Here is a 20,922-nt window from a genome sequence, read left to right on the forward strand (position 1 = left end):
TCTCTGAGATGGCCCTGGGGGCCACTTTCAACTCCACTTGGCTCTGCACATTGTTTTTATAGCCTGAATCGAAGTTTGAAATCCTTCCTTCCCTTACGTAGGCTACCCCCCTCCCCCCTCGGCCTCCCATGAAAACGGCCTGGTTCTGTTTTGTTCACAGCTATGTTTCTGGCCCGCGGAGCAGCACCAAGCTCTTCCTAGGCCCTAATAAATATTTATTGAATGAGTAAATGAATGGAGCAGAGCAGCACAGAAGCAAAATATCAGTGATTAAAACAGAATGACCTTACCTTGTGTCTTTTTAAATCCTTAAGTGTTACCTTATATGCTGTTTCACTCTGGCATTTTGTTCAATATGAATTATGGAAATGGATTGTTAAGAGCCAGCTGTTTTCCAGTTCCCTCAAAGACACGACGCTAAGTTTGGCTTTTAAAAATGAGGCAGGAGCGTGAATCTGAGAAGAAGAAAAAAACTCGATTCATATTCCAAACAGGTCTTTTCTGTCTTCCGACAGTAGCTCCCTCTTCCCTGAGGTCTGGACCAGTGCTGTCTGGGGTTCTGTCCCTAAAATATATATATATATATATATCGACATCTGGGGAGTCTCCGAGAGAGAGCTGTGAGTTCTGAACTGCCTCACAGAGCAGCCACCTCGCAGGGTTCACACAGCCTGTGTAGCTTTCGCTCCCTCTCCCCCTCTGCTTCCGTCTGTTCCCTGTAGCACTAGTTAATTGGAAGGTAGAAGTCCCGTGTAGATGGTTTTGGGAGACAGGGACAGTGGCTGTCACGAGTAAGTAGTTTCTAGCCTGGGAGACAGAAATGTAATGGGAGGAAGGCCTTTCTGTTAAGGGGCAGGGACAAAGAGATCACTTTGTAAAAATGACACACAGAAGGCTAAAAGTCCGGGAGTTATTTTCTCACCGCTACCAAAGTCTCGTTTGATGGAAAGCAAGTGGCGCTTGCCCCTGTGGTCACGTGGGCTCGTAAAATATTATTGTCCTTTTTTTTGCTACATCACCAGCATTCATCTTTCTGAAATCTCCTGCTGCCTTCTGACGTTGAGCTATTGGAGATAGTGCTGAGGCTGATGACTAAGACTGATAATTTGGTTCCCTGGTGTTGGAGAGGAATTAGAGGAGGGAAGGCCAGACCCTGGAGAGGTGGGCATGCTGGAAACTCTACTAGAGCTGCACTCACATGAACGTGGTTTCCCCAGAGTGGTCAAGATGTTAGTGAGGGAAAGAAAAGCAGCGGCTGTGAGGGAGGCTGGAAAGCGAGTTAGCCGTGCCCTGGAAACCAGGCTTCTGTTGTTTCAACCCTCTTGGTATGCAAGGTACGTTGTGCCTCTTGCTGTTAAGAGCAGCGTCATTATTCATTACTGGAGTTCACCAAACAGTTTTAGGTACACAGTTTGTTCAGGTCATTCTGTGACCTTGAAAGATCCAGCAAACATTTTCATCCCAGTCCCCTGTCTCTCTGTTCAGATCTTTACTGGGTGCCTGCTGTGAGCCAGGTCCTAAAGAAGCAGCAGTGAACAGGCAGGCACAGGTATCTGCAGGCTGTTATGTTGGCCCTGGTCTTTTGATTTTTTTTTTTTTTTTCAGTTTTAAAATTTTTATTATTTTATTTGTCCAGGGAGTTTGGCTGTAGTACAGGTGCATGTATGGTACCCCCTGAGGCCAGAAGAGGACATCAGATGCCTGGAACTGGAGTTACAGACAGTTGTGAGCTGCCATGTGGATGCTGGGAATCGAACCTGGGTCCTTTGCTGCCATGGTTCTCCAGCCACAGCGACTGGCCTGATTTAAAGTTGGAGCAGTTAGCAGGGCCAGGTCCTTCAGGCTTTCCTTCTGTAGGCCATGTGAAGGATTTGGGATTTGGCTCTAGACGCCAAGTGGATGCGTTTAGGAGAGATAAGTGAGGAGGCGAGCTAGGTTTGCTGAGGCCTTCAGGGACTTACTAGTAAAGTTGTGTTGCTGTGTGGTTAGTCTGGAGGGAATCTAAGCCCCGAGTCCTAAGCAAGGCAGACATGACTTCAGTTTTCACCGTGTTGGGGAAGCTCTCTTGCACTGTAGACGTAGGGAGGGGCAAGAGCCCAGTGGAGTGCTTCCAGATCCTGCGGCTGATAAAATCTAAGAAATGCATCATGCTCAAAATGAATGTATAGGTTTCTCCCACTTAAAACCCAATATAGGAAGAACATTGAGATTTCATAATAAAATAATAGCCAGCATTTCTGAGTTCTTACAGAATTATAGGATGATTCAGTGCTTTCCAGAAGGATCTATTTCAAGTTCTCCTAAAAGCAGTTTCTTTATTGCTTTTAGGTGTGACTTATGGTCATTACCACAGAGGAGAGAAGCTGGGAGTTGGGAAAGTGTTAGAGAGGCAGGGGGTGTTGCTGCACATTAATTTAAACTGGAAAGTGAACTGAAATTTCTGTAGAGGTTATTTGGTGGGAAGGGGGAGGAAGAAATGATTCAGAGCTTTAAAATAATTATCTTTATTCGTTTGTGTGTATGCCTGTGTGTGTGCACAGGTGTTGGTGGAGGCCAGTAGAGGGCATCAGATCCCCTGAAACTAAAATTACAGGTGGTTGTGAGCCACCTGGTGTGGGTGCTGGGAACTGAACTCAGAATCTCTGAAGAACTCTTCTGAGCCCTTTTTCCATCCCCTCAACCTATAATATTCAATTCGTTTATTTTTCTAGGCATCTCTGAAGTGTATGAAATAACAGTGGTATCGGTTTTCTAATGCCTCTTCTGAGCAAGGTTACCAAAAATGCTTTATTTCTTATATTTAATAGTTATTCATTTATTTTTAGACAGAGTCTCCCTAGGTAGCTGTGGCTGGCCTGGAATTCATAATGTAGGCCAAGCTGGACCTTAGACTTGTAGCAATCCCAACCAACCTCCCTCTTCCTTCCCGCCCTTTCTTTCCTTCCTTTTCTCTCCCTCCCTCCCTCCCTCCCTTCCCATGTCCATGTAGCCACGGTGCCTTCAAACTCATGGTCCTGTTGCCTCAGTACCACATCTGGCTCAAGGTTAACTAGTCCTGGATGCTGCACTAGTGTTCCAGAGTACCCATCTGACTTTTCTTTCCATAGTTAATAAGAACCGAGCACAGAAACGTGTGACAGTGTGAAGCAGTGTGTGTAACACCCAGCTGCCATTCATCCCTTACAAGTGCCCCCTCCCTACCCCCCCCCCCACTCCCCTCCCCCCTCCCAGCAGACAGTAGTGCAGCTTCAACCTGGAGACTGATTTGTGACCGCAGGTGTGAGGAAGAGACTAGGGGCCTCTGACACTGACTTGGGTTTGATCTTGAGCAAATTCTTCTTAGTTTCTGACCCTTTCTTGCCTATGCATCAAAGGAGAAGGACGAGATAAACATTGACTAAAAGTACCCAGCATTGCTGCCTACTCTGCACCCACAGTGTGCCTGAGAAGCCTCTGCTGGGCAAGTCCTTACTGCCTGAGTCAGAGCTTCCTGGTGGAGAGGCCGGGCATTGGATGCGACACCTAGATTGATGCCCCTCACTGTCATTCTAGTTGGGCAGGAAAAGTGTGTGCTGTGTGATGAGCCCACGGAGGTCCATGGCAGAGCGACTGTGAATGGGAGGTTCCTGCGCACTGAAACTGTTCCCCTGTTTTAGGAGGAGCCGCTGGATGAAAGCTCAGTGAAGAAGATGATCCTCACATTTGAAAAGCGGTCATACAAAAACCAGGAGCTGCGGATCAAGTTTCCAGACAATCCGGAGAAGTAAGGCTCTGCTTTGCTGACCCCCTCTCCTCCACGGCGCCCTGATTTCTAATTTGAATTTGTTATTTGCTTTGCTGGCTTTTTGTGACTTGATCAGGAATCCCAATGTGGCTTGTATGTTTGGAACGTCCCTGGAAGGACATAGAGGCCTTGGAGTCAGTGATGCTGAGGGCTGTGGTTTATCACAGCAGGAGTCCACAGAGGTGTTGGCTAGGAGATGCGCATCCTCAGAGTCTAGAGAAGTCTGTGTCCAGACCTCCTGTCCTCCTCCACTGAGAGAGAGCAGACAAGGCTTCTTCCACAGTGACCTGCCCTGGTGTCCTGGGAGGCTGATCTGAGAAGGACTGATCAGGTCCTCATTCTGAGACAGCTAGAACCGCAGCCCTAGACTTCCAAAAAGCAAGCAGCTGTTGGGTGCTCCGGGCTGGTCTAGCACCCTTAGCACTCAGGGAATGGCTCAGAAGCCCACTCCCCAGCCACCAGCTCTGGGTCAGCTTTGTGAGCAGCCTTCCTAAAGAGCAGCCCTACGTTGTTAACTCTTTCCTACACCGTTCCTTCGGTGCCCCCAAGACACCACCACCCATGGTTGCCAGGTAGAAGCTTTATTGCAGAGTAAATGTCCCAAGCTTAGGGGACAGACAAATGTGAATGGAACTAGCACACGTGACCCTAAGTGTTGTGTCTTTCTTACCTTCAGGTGTTTCTTTTGTGTTGCTGGGAAGGTTAAGTGAGAGCAGTGGCAAGCTCCAGTCTCTGCTCCTGCACCCAGTAGATGCTCCTGATATGTGTTTTACTATGAGCTGCCATAGTGTGGGATCTGGGATCTTTCAATCTTGAATCCCAATTAAAAAGGATTACAGATTTGTATAGATTTTAGAGTTCTAAATCTCTGTTTTCTTCCCTGTCTTTCTCCCTTCCCAGATAAATGGTTTAATGAATTTTAATAGGCCCAAAGCCCTGAGGCAATTAAGAATTGGATGGTTGGATCCTTGCACTCAGGTTTGTAGGTTACTAGGGAGACTGACTATTAATGTGAGGTAGAAGGAAGTACACAGGTAGAGATGTAAGCAGAGCGCTGTGGGAGCATAGGGGAGGAAGGAGCAAATGCTTTGTTAAGGCCCTCGCAAGAAAGGCAGTGTTTGTGCTGGGCCTCATGTTAGACGTGCAGCTAGCATAGAGGGAAAAAAGCAGGGCTAACGAGGTGGCTCAGAGGGTAAAGTGCTCGCCACCTGAGTGTGCGCACTTGGAACTCCCAAACCCTGGGGAAGCCGGAACAGGAGAATCCCTTGAAACTCCTGGGCCAGCTAGCCTGACGTGCACAGCAGAAAGTAAGACCATCTCAAACAAGCTGGAGGGTGAGGACAGCACTGGGCTTCTGTTTTGATATCTGCGTGTGCACCATGGCATGTGTGTCTGCACACAGAGACACACTAACACACATATAGTCACATACAGACAGATGCATGGATGCATGCACTTGTGCATGCATACACACACGCATGCGCGCACGCGTGCACACACACACACACACACACACACACACATGCATGCATGCACTTGAGAAGATGAGAAACAGGAGAGGTAGAGCGAAAACACAGAGAGTCTTCAGAGCAAGCCTGGGAGGCAGTGCAACACACTTTCTGTGTCTGAAGAGGTGGCAGGGAGAACGCAGCCCTCTGTGACAGCAGCTAGGTCACAGCCCAGCTTTCTGGCATTGTGCTTCCACCATACAGAAGCAGTTCACACTGCGTGTGTGTAGTAACACAGGTACGACTCACACTGATGCTAGTGTACAAAGAAGTTTCCGTGCACACTCAGGGTAAGCACTGGAAGTCCCTCCACTGTACTGACCCGACTGCTACCCCGGTACCTCCAGCTGAAGATGCCTTTAGACTGTTCTCCGTGCCCTGTTTTATACTATACAAAGATTTAGCCTACACAAATTTGGGTTTATATACAGAAAATGTTTTCCCATTGGTGCCTGTGTATCTGCTTTTTATTTCTGGCTGGTGCACAGTATTTCATGGTTAGGAAAGTCCATGATGTGTTTAGTTATTTTTTTTTATTGATTGGCTAGGCTATTAAAAATTTTTTTTAAACATTTCATGTATATGAGTGTTTACCTGTGTGTATGTCTGTGTACCACTTGTGTGCCTGGTACTCCTGGATCTCAGAAGAGGCTGTTGAATCCCCTTGGGACTGGTGTTATAGGTGATTGTAGGTGCTGGGAATTGAACCTTGGTCCCCTGGAAGGGAGGGCATCCAGTGTTCTCAACTGCTGGGCCCTCTCTAGCAGTTTAGATTAATTTGAACATTGGCTTTGATAAACAGTACTGGGTAGACCTTCTTCTGTATATGCCTTTGTGCAGGCATATTCCTGTAAGACAGATACCTAAACACTGAATGCCCAGACCAAAGGGCATGCAGTTGGAATCTCTGAACGCAACTCCAGGTTACCTGCTCTGTCTTTTTATTCTCCCTCTAGTTGCGTTTTCTTCCCACGTTCTTTCAGTAGACATGACCACTCTTTAATACCTTTGCTATTTGCTTTCTTGTTTCTCTATGTTGGGCTCCTGCTCTTGGGGGTTAATTGTGTTTCGTCTGTTGCTTCTGGCATTGGTGTGGTCCCCGCTGGGGTCCAGGTGCTCAGTAAACATGAGAACTCCTGTGCCATCTTTGTCATCTTTATTCTATCTCCATGGCATGGAAGCCAAGGACCCCCCAGAGGGAAACTGCTGCAGGTTGACAACACTGAAAATGTGAGATCCGATTTGTGCCTGGAATGACAGCATCTCCTTTGTGCACTTGGTGCCCATCACCCTGAAGTTGAGAATGGTGGTAACCATGGCCACCTTCCTCTCCTTAGGTACCACTGGTCTCCATGCTGCTCTTCAGAAAGAGGCTTATGTTCTTTAAACAGTGTTTTCCATTTAGAAAAAAAGTTTATGTGCTATTTTAGTTTAAAACCCGTACATATAAAAATTGAAATTACACATAAAGAACTTTTTTAGTTGTGTCAAAAAAACAGTTAGGAAACTGTCTTGTGCTTTAACCTTGAGTTCTGCTGGCACAGTGTCTTCCCGTAATTCTCCAGATCAGCACAGGGCAATTAAGATGAAAATTGCTCCTGCATATCTGAATGAGACTTTCCAGTTGAGATCAGAAACATTCAGATTTATTTTCCTGTACATGTGAGCGTCGTTTTGATCGCTCCCTCCCAAATGCTGTTCTTCATTTGGCTGCGGTTCAGATTCAGACGACAGCGCCCTCCTTCCCCATCCCCCCTGCTTCTGTGGTAAGTCCTTAGCTCTCCTCTTCATTTTCCCAGGGATGGAATCATTTAGTGTAGTGATTCACAGCCTTTTTCTGTCTCGTGGCTACCTTTGCACTCAAACGAAAGCAGCCTAAAGTGCTTTTCTAGGAAAATTGTAGCAAACACAAGAACAGGCAAACACATATTCTACTGGCCATCAAGGTAGTGATCTAGGAGTTGGGGAGACAGCTCGCTGGATAGGAGCACTTACGTAAGCGTGAAGACATGAGTTCAAATCCTTAGCATCCCTGTGAAAGGCCTGTACATATGCCTGTAGCACCAGCACTTTGGGAGGAGGATACAGGAGAATCGCTGGACACTGAGGCCACCAGCCTCAGAGGAATTCCATGGAAAGTGACAGATCGGGACCCCTGAGATCCTCCTCTGGCCTCTGTGTATGCATGCAGGTATGCACAATAGTACATACACACTCTTGCCTATGTCATAGACATCACACACACACACACACACACACACACACACACACACACACAGAGTTATGTGCGCACGAGAGAGAGACCTTGGGAAAACTTCATGGTGTGTACTCTGGTGAAAGTGTGAAAAGGTGTAATAGTGCGTAGGATTAAGACATTTTTGATCTCCCGCTGCCTCAGCCACATCAGGGGACCACCCCTTGAGAACAGCTGTTTTAATTGGGTGGCAGCATTGTCATGGTCCCTCTGCAGCAGTGGTGGTGGCTGCCGATGTGCCTGCAGCTCGGACTTGTCAGGTTTTGTAGTGCTGTGGTTTGAACACTGAGGTCATTTGTTCCTAGTCACTCTCATGGTTGAAGGAAAGCATCTTGCTTGTCTGAAGCAAATGAGCATGGGCAGACCAGGAGAGCATTTTCTGTCCTGTCAGATGGAGTCCATGACCTCATCTCTGCCTGGTTACTGTTTTAATATGTTGCTCTATTGCTTTTCCATCGCCTCTCACCTGACCTTTACCCTGGCTGTGAGTCACGTGTTGCTGAAGCCGCGCTGGCTCCCTGAAGACAGCCTTCTGCAAACAGTAGTGTGTGCTTTAAGTGAGTGGGCCGTACATGGTCAGCAGAAACAGAAGAGAATTGTCTTGTTGATAACATAACAGACTCAAGGCAGCTGCCGTGGGCCAACGAGATTATTAGACACTTTATATGTATTCTTTCTTTAAATCCTCACTATCCTTCAACCAGGAAGATAAGGACATCAAGATCTACGTAGTTAATGTCTGTCTTTGACCACACTGCCTCTGGGCAGCACTGGGCTTCCCGAGCTTACTAGTGTGTGATGGAAGGCTTGTAGTCATGGCAGGCGGGCAGCTCTGAGACACGGGCTGATTTTTTTCTTCTGTTGTATTCTCTGTACCTAAGCCAGTGACTGGCACCTGTATAGGCTTGGTGAGTGCTTGTTGGAACTTGTGGTCACATTCAGGCCAGTCTTTTTTGAGTCCAAGCATTTCTCACTGTGTCTCATTTCCTATGTAGCACTGCGCCTGGTAGGACTTTTGTGATTTACTTATAGTTAGCTTCTCTGCTGGTTTGCTTTGTTTGAATAATGTTCTGACCTTCTAAATCTTAAAAGTTTAGAGCTAATATCATATATTCCAAAGAGTTACAAAGTTGGACTGAGAGGAACAGTATCTCTCTCCTGTTGTCCAAGCCTCGGAATCTGTTCTGTCTGCTTGTTTACCTATATATTTACTGGTTCTAAGAGTGGGAACCAGGACGCTGCACCAAGTAGGCAAATTGTCCACTACTGGGTAATGCCCCGGCTTTTGGTTTTTCAGACAAAGCCTCCTGTGTGGCCAAGGCTGCTCTTGAACTCACTGTCTAGCCAAAGTGCTCTTGAACTTGTGATCCTCCTGGGTGCCAGGATTGCAGACATGTACCAATACACATAGTGGGATATTTTATTTTATTTTTGAGGCAGAGTCTTACTATATAGCCCTAACTGGCCTGGAATTCACTATGTAGGTCGAACTGGTCTTGAACTCACCAGGATCCATCTGCCTGGTGTTTTACTTTATTATATCATTTCTAGTGACAAAGATCTTACTTTGCAAAAAAACCTATCCCATCTTTTGGCAGTTCTGATTCTTAAGATTCCTAAGGATGAAAAAGAATTTCTGTAGGTTCTCTCATATGAGGGTGTGTGGGTCTCCTTGAAGTCTTGGTTACTTCCCAGAATCAGTTTCTCTGTCCCCTGAAGTATGGCTCCGTAACAGGTGTCACAGAGCTTCAGGGTCATCTAGTCAGCACGAAGACTCTGTCTTGTCGTCTTTTAAGCTCAAGTCACAGTAATGCTTGTGGCAGCTCTTGCCTTTGTCCTTTCTTGTGACAGGCACCGCAGTAGTTTCTGTGGTCCCCAGTGAGTGAGCCAGGGCCATCGCGTCATCAAGCCCCTCTACACTTAATGGTCCTTTGAGACTGCCGGCTTGCCCGGCATGTTGATGCTTGACATCGATGCAATTTTCTTTTCCTTTTGTGGTGCTGGGTATTGAACCTGGGGCCTTGTGTGTGCCAGGCAAGTGCCCTGCCACTGGACTTACACTCCCAGTCCTGTACAAGCCTTCCAGATCCATAATTCTGAGCGGGACCGCACCTCAGAGGTCTAAAAACATAATCTGTTTGCAAGCACAGAAGAAGGACACTGGGAAATCTTGATAAAGTAATTAAAGAACTTACTGTGAATAATAAGCAGGTAAGAGCAGGCAAGAAAGCTTAACTGAAAAAGAGTAACAAGGCCTGTTTTACAACAGAAGATGAAAGCTGTAGCCGGGTGGGAACGTGGAGGCTCTGAAATATGTGGACGCGTCAGGGAGACAGTGCAAAGCGTAGAAGCAGATGGAAGTGTGCTTCATAGTTTAGTGTGTGATAGATGACATTTCTTCAGATGTGAGGGAAAGAGCAGATCACGGAGGTGGCAGCAGCAGACCACGCAGCCATGGAAAGTAAAGTTGACCTTGCCCTATAGCAAGTTAAATTTCAAAAGACATAAAATATCTGACCTTCCCACAGAAAAACTTCACTAATATACATGTGGGATAGAGTTGGTAAAGGCAAAAGTGTGACTTCCAGGGTGTTTGAGAGCTTTTATGTCTATAAATAAATAAATAAATAAATAAATAAATAAATGCATGCCAATATGTCAAAAAGAGCATAGCATATAAATTAAGAGGTAATTTCCTTCTTGGTTTTTTTTTCCTAATGTGACAGAGATTAATTTCCTTAGTATAGAGAACATTTTATAAACCAGGAACTAAGGCAAGACCCTGCTTTAAAAATGGGTAAAGGATAAATGGAAATAGTAAACAGAAAAATGTTAACCATTCTTTTTGAAATCAGAAATGCAGAGTTTTTGAAGAGCCTTCTTTGCTGTCTTGCACTGGAGGCAGTTTTGAGGAGCTGCTATTGCTGGGAAAGAGGGGAAGATGGGGAGAGGTGAAGAGGGGAGAGGGGAAAAGGGGACAGCTCTTCAGACAGGGTTGTTACCTTTCTGACGGAGTTTATTCCTTCCTGGGAACTTGCCCCACCCAGTGACTGTGGCTGTGCATAGCCACATGCCATTTGTTATGGGGGAATGGAAACTCTCCGAATGCCTGAGAAAGGGAAGACTTTAAATAAACTGCCGCACAGCAACAACACAAGCTAGTGTACTACGCAGCTTTTTAAAATTGATGATTTACAATGGGAATTTCCAATAAACTGTCTCCCACGCACTCTGTGATTGATTGGCAGTCCCTTCTTGGAGCTCCATCTGGAGAAGGATTTGGAAGCCAGGGCCAGGCTCAGCACCCAGGGGAGAATGGTGCGATCAGTGGGGGGCGGCAGGGGCGGGGGAGTGCATCTTAGGAGAAGGAGACCAGTCAACAGCACTTTGTCAGGAATTGCTGTTCCTGTTGTAAAAAGGATGTTTAGTGGGTATTAACAGCAGCAGTAAAATTGAGCATAGACCAGAGATTTGCTTTGTGGGTAAAGGCTAAGAATTGAGAAAAATGACCCAAACTTACTGGAATACATCCATGGATACTTTTGGTTCAGAGGATTATGGACAACCTCTGTGTACTTTTAAACAGCTTGCCTTTCTTGTCTCAGTTTTCTGTGCAAAGAAGTGATATTTTTTAGTGTGTGTGTGTGTGTGTGTGTGTGTGTGTGTGTGTGTGTGTGTGTAGAGATAATCAGAGGAAAAACAATGACAAAGGGATATCAACTATGGCTGTTTCAACGAAACAGTCTCCCCGCTCTGCTCTTTATGGCTTCTGCATTCCAGTGTCAGCGTAGCCTTCAGCATCAAGAAGAAGGGGATCCTCAAGGCTTCCACAGGCCCCCCCTTCTGCCCCTTCTTTGTGGCTTCCACTTAATGAGCCGGGCGTCTGTGGATATAGGATACAAAAGCTAGAGTCCCTGTCTTCCTAAAGCTCCATTCCGGAAGAGAAGCTGGACCCGAGGCGGCAGTACTGGCCCAGCATAGACGCAGTGCGCACAGAGTCTACGGTTCTCAGCGCCTGTGTGTTCTGACTCTCATTCGGCAGCACCCTGCAGGCTGGACACCACCACTGTCCCACTCACAGGTGAAGAAGACACTGAGCCACAGAGACACCAAGAAAGTGACTGAGCCAGGTTCAAGCCCAGGCCATTGGCTCCGGAGCCTGTGTAATCCGTGTCCTCTCAATCACTCGGGGTCAGGCATTGCTCAGGTGCTGTACTTGCTTTAGCTCATTTGCTTCTGGGAACCAACATCCCTGTTGTGTTCCTCTGGACATTTCCTGGGAGAGCACGTGGAAAGAGTGGATGCACAGTAGCCCTGTTCTCCGTGTCTGGCAGAGGTTTGTGAGGAGGTTCAGAGTAGACCTGTGAGTGACAGGGACGGTGATTGTGGAATGTCAGAGACTAGACCAGCCTGACTTGTGACCTGTCTCTCATCTCACCAGAGGTGCTGTGAAGAGAGGGGATGGCTAGTAAGAGGCTGCAGTGTCTCAGTCTCTTCCTTTGGGTGGCTGAGGAGAATAATTGCCTCTTGATCTGAAGAGGAGTAAGAGAAACCCTCTTTGGATTAGGACATAGCCAGTCCAGGACCCCAGAGTGAATTGTACCCCAAGGGGTAATGGTGGCTAATCCATAGGACTGGCAGACAGATCATTTGTTGCTGCAGAATGCTTCGAGGGCCTTAAAAGGCAGCTGTGGCTGTAGGCGTAAGGGGACCCCTGTAATGAGATCTGAATCCAAGATTGATTTTTGTAATGAGGAAATCGATTTCCCAAGGAAATTGTGTGACAGTATGATGTCTGGATGAGTGTACTTCTTGGTTGGTCTGCTGTAGACATTTTGACAGATTTGTCGGCCTAGATTGTGCTGCTGTTTGCCCTCACATGCCAAGAGTAGCCCTTGCCTTTCATGACCCTGTCCTGTTCTCCCCTCCTAGGTTCATGGAATCCGAGCTGGACCTCAATGACATCATTCAAGAGATGCATGTGGTGGCCACCATGCCTGACCTGTACCACCTTCTAGTGGAGCTGAGTGCTGTGCAGTCACTTCTCGGCCTGCTGGGACACGATAATACAGATATCCTTCAGAGCTGTGTGGGTGGAAGGCTGACACGGGAGAGCCGGTTACTGTGCCTGCCGTCCCTGCTGATGGCTGCCGTCACATCTGCTGCGTGGTTCCATTCCAGTTCTCCCCACCCTGATGTGTGCACTGCTCTTTACTCGTCTGAGAGTCCGGGCTTTGTCTATACAGCATGCCTTGGGCAGATCCTCAGTTGCCTCAGTCTCTGTCAGAGCTAGAACACAGCAGCAGCATTAGCTCTCCAGATCAGAGTCTGGAGGCCCCTTCCTGAGGCAGGGCCAGACGGGCTTGAATGTGTCGATGTAGACATCATTCTGCTAACAGATGGCTCTGTGGATTGAGGCTGGAGGAGCCAGTGAACCATGGCAGAGTGCTTGTCAGGATGTCCAGACGATAGGGAAGCTTGTCTGTTTTGTCCACTACTATTTTCCAGTTCCTTAAAAGAGACTGGGTGTCGATGCCCAATAAATACTATTTTCTATTTGTTGGCCGAGCGTTAGACATAAACAGACAAGATGGGCTTGATTCCTGGCCTCGTTTTCAGTAAAAAGCTTAGTGTTACTGAAGAAATCAGAGAGAGCTGGCACACAGTAGGCACTTAGTGATGTTCCGTGTAACTTCCGAAGCCATTTATTTCATGCTTTGTCTCCGCGGTCATGTGTGCAGTCGCTACAGTGTCGGGGTTTTATGTGCTGTGCATGGGGTTATGTTCGTTAAACAGAGTGGAGCTCTGCTTCCATCCAGATTTCCAAAGGTAAGAGACGAATGTAGTGAGTGAGTCTGCTTGAGTCGTATTCACGGGAAGCCTGCCCCTGCTTCGTGCGATCTTCATCTTTCTGGTAAGCTCTCTTCCTGAGAGCCTGTCTGACTAGGCTCCTTCCCGACTGATAATTCTCCCAGCAATAAATCAGTGAACAGTTTTAATGTGGCTTCTTGGAGGGCAATCTTAAGACATTTCTGATGCTTCATGTACTGTTACCGTTAAGAGTGGCTCAGCCCATCCCAGGGTTGACGACTGCCAGGGGTTGCTGTGGGGTTCTGGGTCAGCTGGTTTCGGAGTGAGCGGTCCACTCCTGAGTGCTGTTAGATGTGAACTCAGTGCCGGGCCTCGGCAGCACCGCTCTTCAGGGGCTCCGGGAGCATTAGCCCATAAGCATGCTGGGTATTATCTTAGGCAGCTTGGGCTGCTGTTACAAAGCACCGTGAACAAGTGGCTCATAAGCGACTAAAGGAATTGTTTCCTCTAGCTCTGGCGTTGGACAGTCCAGCGAGGCTCTGGCAATTCTGGTGTCTGGTTCTAGATAGCCATTTTCTCGCTGAGTCCTTGTCTGGTGCGAGGGTGAGGAGCTTGCCGAGTCTTTTTATAAGGATGTTGATCTTAGCTGTGAGGCCTTGGGCCTCTTCAGTGCTCCAATTCCCTGCCTCCAAGTATTGTCACACTGGAAATTAGGTCTCAGCAGAGGAATGGGGAGGCGGGGTATAAACATCTGTTCAGTCTGTTGCAGGTACCTGTTACAAGGCTGTGGCCTACTCAAGGAGAGGTTCAGTGAGCAGACATTGTAGCTGTGGTCTGTGGTTTACGTATTGACTAGGAGGTTTCAGAGTCCCAGCAACTTAGCCTGTTGCCTCGTTGATTCATTTGTTATTTATCATGTTTTTATTTTGTGTGTATATATTTATGGGGGGGGGGCAGGGCACAGTGCATGTGTGGAGGTCAGAAGACAACCTCATGTGTAGCCAGCCCCCAGGCACCTTCCACCTTCACCACATAGGCCAAGTGAGATGGCCTGCAAACTTGTGAGAAGCTGGTTCCCTCTACCTTCCGTCTTGCCATTATTAGGATTACAGGTGCACCCCATTGCACCCAGTTTTTGTTTTTGTTTTTTGTTTTTTGTTTTTAGTGTGAGTTCTAGAGATTGAACTCTGTCGGACTGCTAACTGGTGGCCAAGGCTGGCATTCACATCTCTGGCCCCTGCATTCCCTGTAGCATACCTGCTATCTCCCCAGTGGGATTTACTACGCCCTGACAGAGTTGCTTAGTCGCCTGCCACTCTGCATATTAAGACAGAAATGACTTATTTTGTTTCTGGAAACTCCACTCTCTTTCTTCTCTCCCTGCTAACTCAAAACAACAGCGGCGGTGCTGCAAGCTGCTGACATTTCTGATTCACTGGCCGTTCCTGCTGAGGAGAAGACTGACATGAGCCACGCTGCCCGACATCCCTGCTCTTGGGAAAGACAAGGGCACAGATGTTCGAGTTGGTGCGTCCTGGTCTTTAAAAAGGGAAGAACCATATCTCCCTAGAATGTCTTTGACAGACTGCCATTTCCCTCCTGTTTCCCCAGAGCCGAACCGTTCTTCCCCTCCTTTCTGCCAGCCCTCACCCCACAGCCCTAATGATATTTTTTAAAATCTGATTTTTAATTATGCCCTACATCACATGTAAAGTGCATTCGAAATATTTTTAATTACCTTAATTTTAATTAGATGCAGCAATTAGGGTAAATGTCATCCTCTTCAAAGTACAAGTTTTCCTGAAAGTGATTTCGGGAAAGAGGAGTCTCTCCCGACTTGCAGCTAACATACTGTCTGCGTCAGAGGGCGATCTCTTCCATCACCCCACCACTCCTTGTCTTATCTGTGATCTATAATGGAAATTCTTCAGGAAACGGTTGTTAACAATTTACTGTTCTACAGCTGTAACTGCCCGCAACACCTTACCATGAATAAACAATTTCATGGCTGTCACGACTTCAATTTTTAATCTTTCTTTTAACTCTTCATTTATCACCCAGGATCATACGTGGCTGGTTGTGTTCCCAGCAAGCACAGGTCATCTTTGCTTTGTCCTTCTCAGAGGAAACATAAATAATGGGGATTTTAATTGGATCTGAATCTGGTTTGGTGTAACCTTAAGAGGCAGCGGATGTGAGGCAACAGCTTGTGCCTCCTCCTTCAGCGCTTTCAACCGTGAGAAGCCGCAGCAGAGTTGAGCCTGGCTCCCCGCACCACCGCTGCTGGTGAGGGCGCCTCAGCTGTCTGCGCCTGGCCCCCCAGAGGCTGGATGCAGAGGGGGAAGGGACCCACCTTACAGGGCATGAAGGGTTACTTTAAATGTGTTTAGAGAAAGTATGAGGTGGAACCAAACGACTGCTGCCCTCTCAAAATATTGCACTTGAAAATAACATTCTAAAACATAAATTATTTGAGCATCTCAGAGTGCCAATGACCCCCTACCCTGTTACTGGGTGTGAGCCATTTGGAGTGTTTCTACAGAAAAATAAAAGCAAAGGTGTGAAAGATAGTTTTCTCAGGTATTACTAAAACAACAGTTTGGTTCTGCCTGGTGAAAGCCAGGTTTTCTTTATTTGCCTGAAGGAACAAAGAGAAATAAAACAGGGAGAAAGTAAAATAGTGAAATTACAGATGGTAGGTGGTCACTCCCTTCTGCTACAAGTTTTGAAACAATCATCCTTGTATCACCAGATTCGCAAGTATCCTGTTACTGTGTCATTTGCCACATTCTCGACTGATCGATCGAGTGCCCAGTCAGTGTGCCGTGCTGAGTCTTTTTGGTAGATTTAGCTCCTCTCAGGTTCGTCCATTATAATGTCAGCATGTTGTACACTACTTAGAAGCAAGAGGCAGCCCCAGTGGCTAAGGGCATGGAGCATGTTGCTCAGGAGGTGTCCTCGGAGCTCTGAGGAGGGGAGCATCATCCCTGGCTTAGGGCTGGTCAGGTTCTGGAAGCTTCTGATGGCTGGGCACGAGGGTGGGTTTGCTTCAGTGCTTTCTATCTGGGCGGTGGGAGCTGCTGTCCTCCAATGCCATGGGCCTGGACTCATCACAGATGGAGCAGGATAGCAGGGCCACACATTTCTTTATTTAGAAGGAAAGAAGAAGGTAACTGTGCCTCCTGGTCACCTGCCCTTTAATAAGACGGATCAAGAATTCCGTCCCTTCTGCCTCCGCACCTGCTGTTGTGATTCAGAAAAAAGAGAGATCTCCTTGTGATGCTAACTGGGTTTGCAGGAAGGGAGAGTTGGGTTAGTGTTTGCCTGCTGGTGACTGGAGGGCTCCTTTTCTGTGGACCAGTTTTAGGGAGTGGCGCCTACCGTTGTTTTGTAAGTATTTGCTCAGACTTTTGCAAGCTGGGAGAACTTGTAGAGTTGTCCTTGCTGTTTTGTGAAGAATTACTGTGGGAATTTGGAAAAGGAGCAGGCTTGTTTTTCTTAGACGAACAGGGATCAAGTGAACTTGAGCAGTTTGGTCTGGGAATGCTAAAGTGGAACCAACTGACTGAGACACCATATTATCCCAGAGGGTGTGCACTGTTGTCTAGGGTGCCGTGGGTTATAGACCCAGCAGTAATGAGCAAGAACAGGGCTGGGAAGGTTTCGGCTGCCAAGGGGCTTTTTTTCTAATTGGACTGGGAGGGAGCTGGTTCCTGCTCGGCTGCTCTCCTGCTAGCGCTGCCTAACAGGACGTGCACATCTTGAGCTGTTGCTTTGCTAGGCGCTAGTCTCATTCTGATATTCCCAAACTCAGAATTACAACAGGAAGAATTGCCTTTTTTTTTTTTCCTTCATGTATACCTGACTTCCTAGATAATGTCCACTGATAAGCCACCCCCATTTCTAGAGTCAGTTGACATGTTGTAGAGAGCATGTTTAGATTAGTTTTAAAAGTACACAGCTAAAGTGACAATTAAAAAAACATAGAGCCACCTTACTGTAACTTTTGATCTTGTTTGTAGCTGTGAGTCAGCCCTTGCCTTCCAAAGGTTAAGGTGGCTAAGCTTTGCTATGTCCATTTCCTCTGTGGTGTGTTGGTGCCTATGGGCACTACCCAGTGGGCACTCAGTGGTGGGTATGTGTTCTCCATATGGTTTAATGTAGAGTCAATACAAATTTAAGAGTCCAGATACTGTCTGGAGGAGTTGTGCTGCTGTTTTGTTTGTCTGGGTTTTGAAATCCATCTGCATTAATTCATCTATATCTAATCACTGCCCAGCCCACAAAGGAAACAGCGCCATTTTTATTAAAGAAAACCGTATTTGTTGCATTAAAGCACGTATATCCTCTGAATCTATGCTGGCTTGTCTTCTTTAAGTGACTTTTAAAGAGCCATCTGCTCTGTGCATCTCATTCTTCTTCTTCTTCTTTAATAACTTTGTTCCTTGTGGACACATCTCCGTGGATATTAATAAGATTAACAGTTTTTTTTTTTACAAATGCTAAGGAGGATTCAGGCCCAAACCAAATATCTAGAGGCAAAACACACAACAGAAGTAAACACCACTCTTGTCCAAAAGCCTCTGTGTTGGGGCCTGTTCATGCCCAGCTGGTCTTTTCCACTTCAATGTTGTACAACCATATTGCCCTGTGAGTGGGCAGATACAGGGGGAGGAAGTGGGGTGGCCTTTTTACTCAACATGACAAAAAGGCTATCGAAACAAAACAGGCTGTTTTAGTCATCCTCAGAGACAGGCTGTCTGTTTTCCTATTATACTTAGATGGGAAAGCTTTTTCCTTATGCAGTTGAGATTGTAACTACAGTGGGGAAGCTTGTCACCTATGCCCAGTGTCTGCCTGTGGTAGAGCACAGTGCCCAGTGTCTGCCTGTGGTAGAGCGCAGTGCTCAGTGTCTGCCTGTGGTAGAGCTCAGTGCTCAGTGTCTGCCTGTGGAGAGCGCAGTGTCCAGTGTCTGCCTGTGGAGAGCTCAGTGCCCAGTGTCTGCCTGTGGTAGAGCTCAGTGCCCAGTGTCTGCCTGTGGAGAGCGCAGTGCCCAGTGTCTGCCTGTGGTAGAGCTCAGTGCCCAGTGTCTGCCTGTGGTAGAGCGCAGTGCCCAGTGTCTGCCTGTGGAGAGCGCAGTGTCCAGTGTCTGCCTGTGGTAGAGCTCAGTGCCCAGTGTCTGCCTGTGGTAGAGCTCAGTGCCCAGTGTCTGCCTGTGCTAGAGCTCAGTGCCCAGTGTCTGCCTGCGGCAGAGCTCAGTGCCCAGTGTCTGCCTGTGGCAGAGCGCTCTTCGTCCGTCTTGAGTTCTGGTCCTTGTTTCTATTTCTGGTCTTCAAGTGACCTTCCTTCCTGTGGTCATCACTTTCCCTAGGAGTTGATGGTCACAATTATGGACTCCTTCCTGGCTTCTGAAATGCTTTTTCGGGAAAGCTGAGCATTTTTATGAAATCAATGGTGGATCTGATAAAATGTTTGTTAGAACCGGTGAATAGCTTATTCTCAAATGAAGCAGGAAAGAAAGCCAGGGAAAGAATCTACTAGAACATTATATGAAATTACTTTTCTTGGTTAAAAAAAAAAAAAAAAAAAAAAAAAATAGAAAGTCAGTGGGTTCCCAAATAAAATCACCTCCATTATCGAATCTCCCACTTACGTCCTAGGTTTAATGTGATACATTAGTATATGGCGTCAGCCTAAACAAAGATAAGTAAGATGCACCCCAAAGATCTTAGAAGCAAAACAAAAGTTAGGTCTCAGTGTGACCCAGAAAAGAGACCACAGCACACTAGTTTTAGTCTGTAGATGCCGTCAGAAGAATGAAGTCCACAGTGATGGCTCTGGGCTCTCTGGGGAGACCTTGGTAGGTCTTGTCTCCTTTATTTCTTAGAGTTATACAGGGACATGAGCTGGGCAGAGATGATCACCCACATGTAGTCTAGCAAGGGATATAGGTGGAATATGGGGCAGTCACTCTCAGGATAGGCTAGCAGCCAGGAGCTATAGCTCATGTTTGCTGCCCAGCATCAGGCAGAGTTTTGTACTGCCTGCTAATAGCGTGGAGTAGGTCAAAACCCCGAAGTCTAAGCGTGGTTTCCACTGAAGCGTATCCTTTTACACATCAGTAAAGTCAACATACCGAAAACCAAACCATCGTAAGTTGTTAACTGTCTGTATTCTACTTTGTCTTGAGTAGTCTGTTATTATAAGTACACATGCTAATTAGTAAACAATCATTCGTGCTGCTGCTAATGCATACTTGATTCAGATCCTTATCCCATAGACAGCTGACTGTGGTGGATAAATGGAGATTTCAGTGGGTGGATGGAAATAGCATCTGGTGGGCAGAGCATGGGTGGATGGCTGTAGGGTTGGTGGGTGGATGGACAGGTCAGTAGATAAATGGAGGGGTGAGAAGGATAATGGAGGGAGGGAGGGAAGAAAGGATGGGTTGTAGGTGAATAGATGGGTGAACGGGTGCATTGGTAGATGCTGGCTAGAGTGTTGCTGAGCATATTAAGCAAGCATGGGGACGGGTATCATACACAAGAACTTCTTGGGAGGGAGTTTAAATGTGGGGCTTCCTTAGATGAGGAGTTATTAACATTTTATCCTTTTTCCTAAGACTTTTAATAATTTATGGTAGAAATAAACACCAGGTCTTTATTTCCTGTGATTACAGCAATGTCAGTAAAGCAGAATTGTCCATTCGTGTTTGAATTGCATGCCATGGTCTTATGACTGCGATCAGGGACAGTGGCTGGCGTGCTCTTTTGGCTCTTGTGACTGTGGGTGTAATAAGCACTCTACACTGTAGCTTTCTGGTCTGCGAAATGAGGAACCCTCTTTACTGTGTAGCACTGCTGTGAGAACTCAGTATCTGGCCTCTGGTCCAGTGATGATGTTTATGATGGTGACTGTTTTGGCTTTTTCACTGAGGACAAACTACTAATCCCGCTTGCAGGTAGCACTGGGTTCCTAGGCATTAATTCATTAGCTTTTTAAAAATTTAATTGAAAATGACTTGTGTATTTGGATTTATTGTATGTCAAGTATGACCCATGGTCTTTTATGTCAACATCTTTCTGGTTACTTCATTTATAAAATGTGAAAGATTTTTGTTCAAAGACCTTTATGCTTACTATCCTGTCTGTAGCACTTTTGTGGTTTGGGTAAATATCACCTTTAAGAGTAAAAGAGACATAAAAAGTTTAATTACTTATTCATGTCGGTCATCTAGTCAGTAAACCTCCAATTTTTTTTTTCTTTCAGCAAAAGATGTTCATAAAATCCCTAGGCCATCAGTTACCAGTCAGCACTTGCACCATTCTTGTCAATGTGTCCCGCCTCTTCTATTTTTCTTTCTGTGGCTAGTGAAACTGTCCTGGCTTGACCAGCTTGGTTGGAGTGGGTCACCCCCTCAGGCCGAGCCCCAACCCTTCCTCACCATCTGTGCACCCTGAGCCCAGCTCTTACAGCATGCCGTTGTACCCCATACAGACCTAGCTTGCCTCTTCACTGCCTTTTCTTCCTATTAAAAAAAAAAAAAAAAAAAATACCAGGCAGTA

The 20,922-nt window shown here is 46.6% G+C and overlaps 1 protein-coding gene across 1 annotated transcript in view; it reads left to right on the forward strand.

Annotated features, from left to right (window-relative positions):
* Ctnnbl1 (catenin beta like 1) overlaps positions 1 to 20,922 on the forward strand; it is a 158,813-nt gene that overhangs the window by 39,179 nt on the left and 98,712 nt on the right. Inside the window, exons 3-4 of the mRNA XM_051143681.1 lie at positions 3,657 to 3,763; positions 12,479 to 12,618. Of these exons, the coding sequence (XP_050999638.1) occupies positions 3,657 to 3,763; positions 12,479 to 12,618 (247 nt within the window). The remainder of the gene's footprint in view (positions 1 to 3,656; positions 3,764 to 12,478; positions 12,619 to 20,922) is intronic.

Source organism: Acomys russatus, chromosome 4, assembly GCF_903995435.1.
Source record: "Acomys russatus chromosome 4, mAcoRus1.1, whole genome shotgun sequence".
NCBI lineage: Eukaryota > Metazoa > Chordata > Mammalia > Rodentia > Muridae > Acomys > Acomys russatus.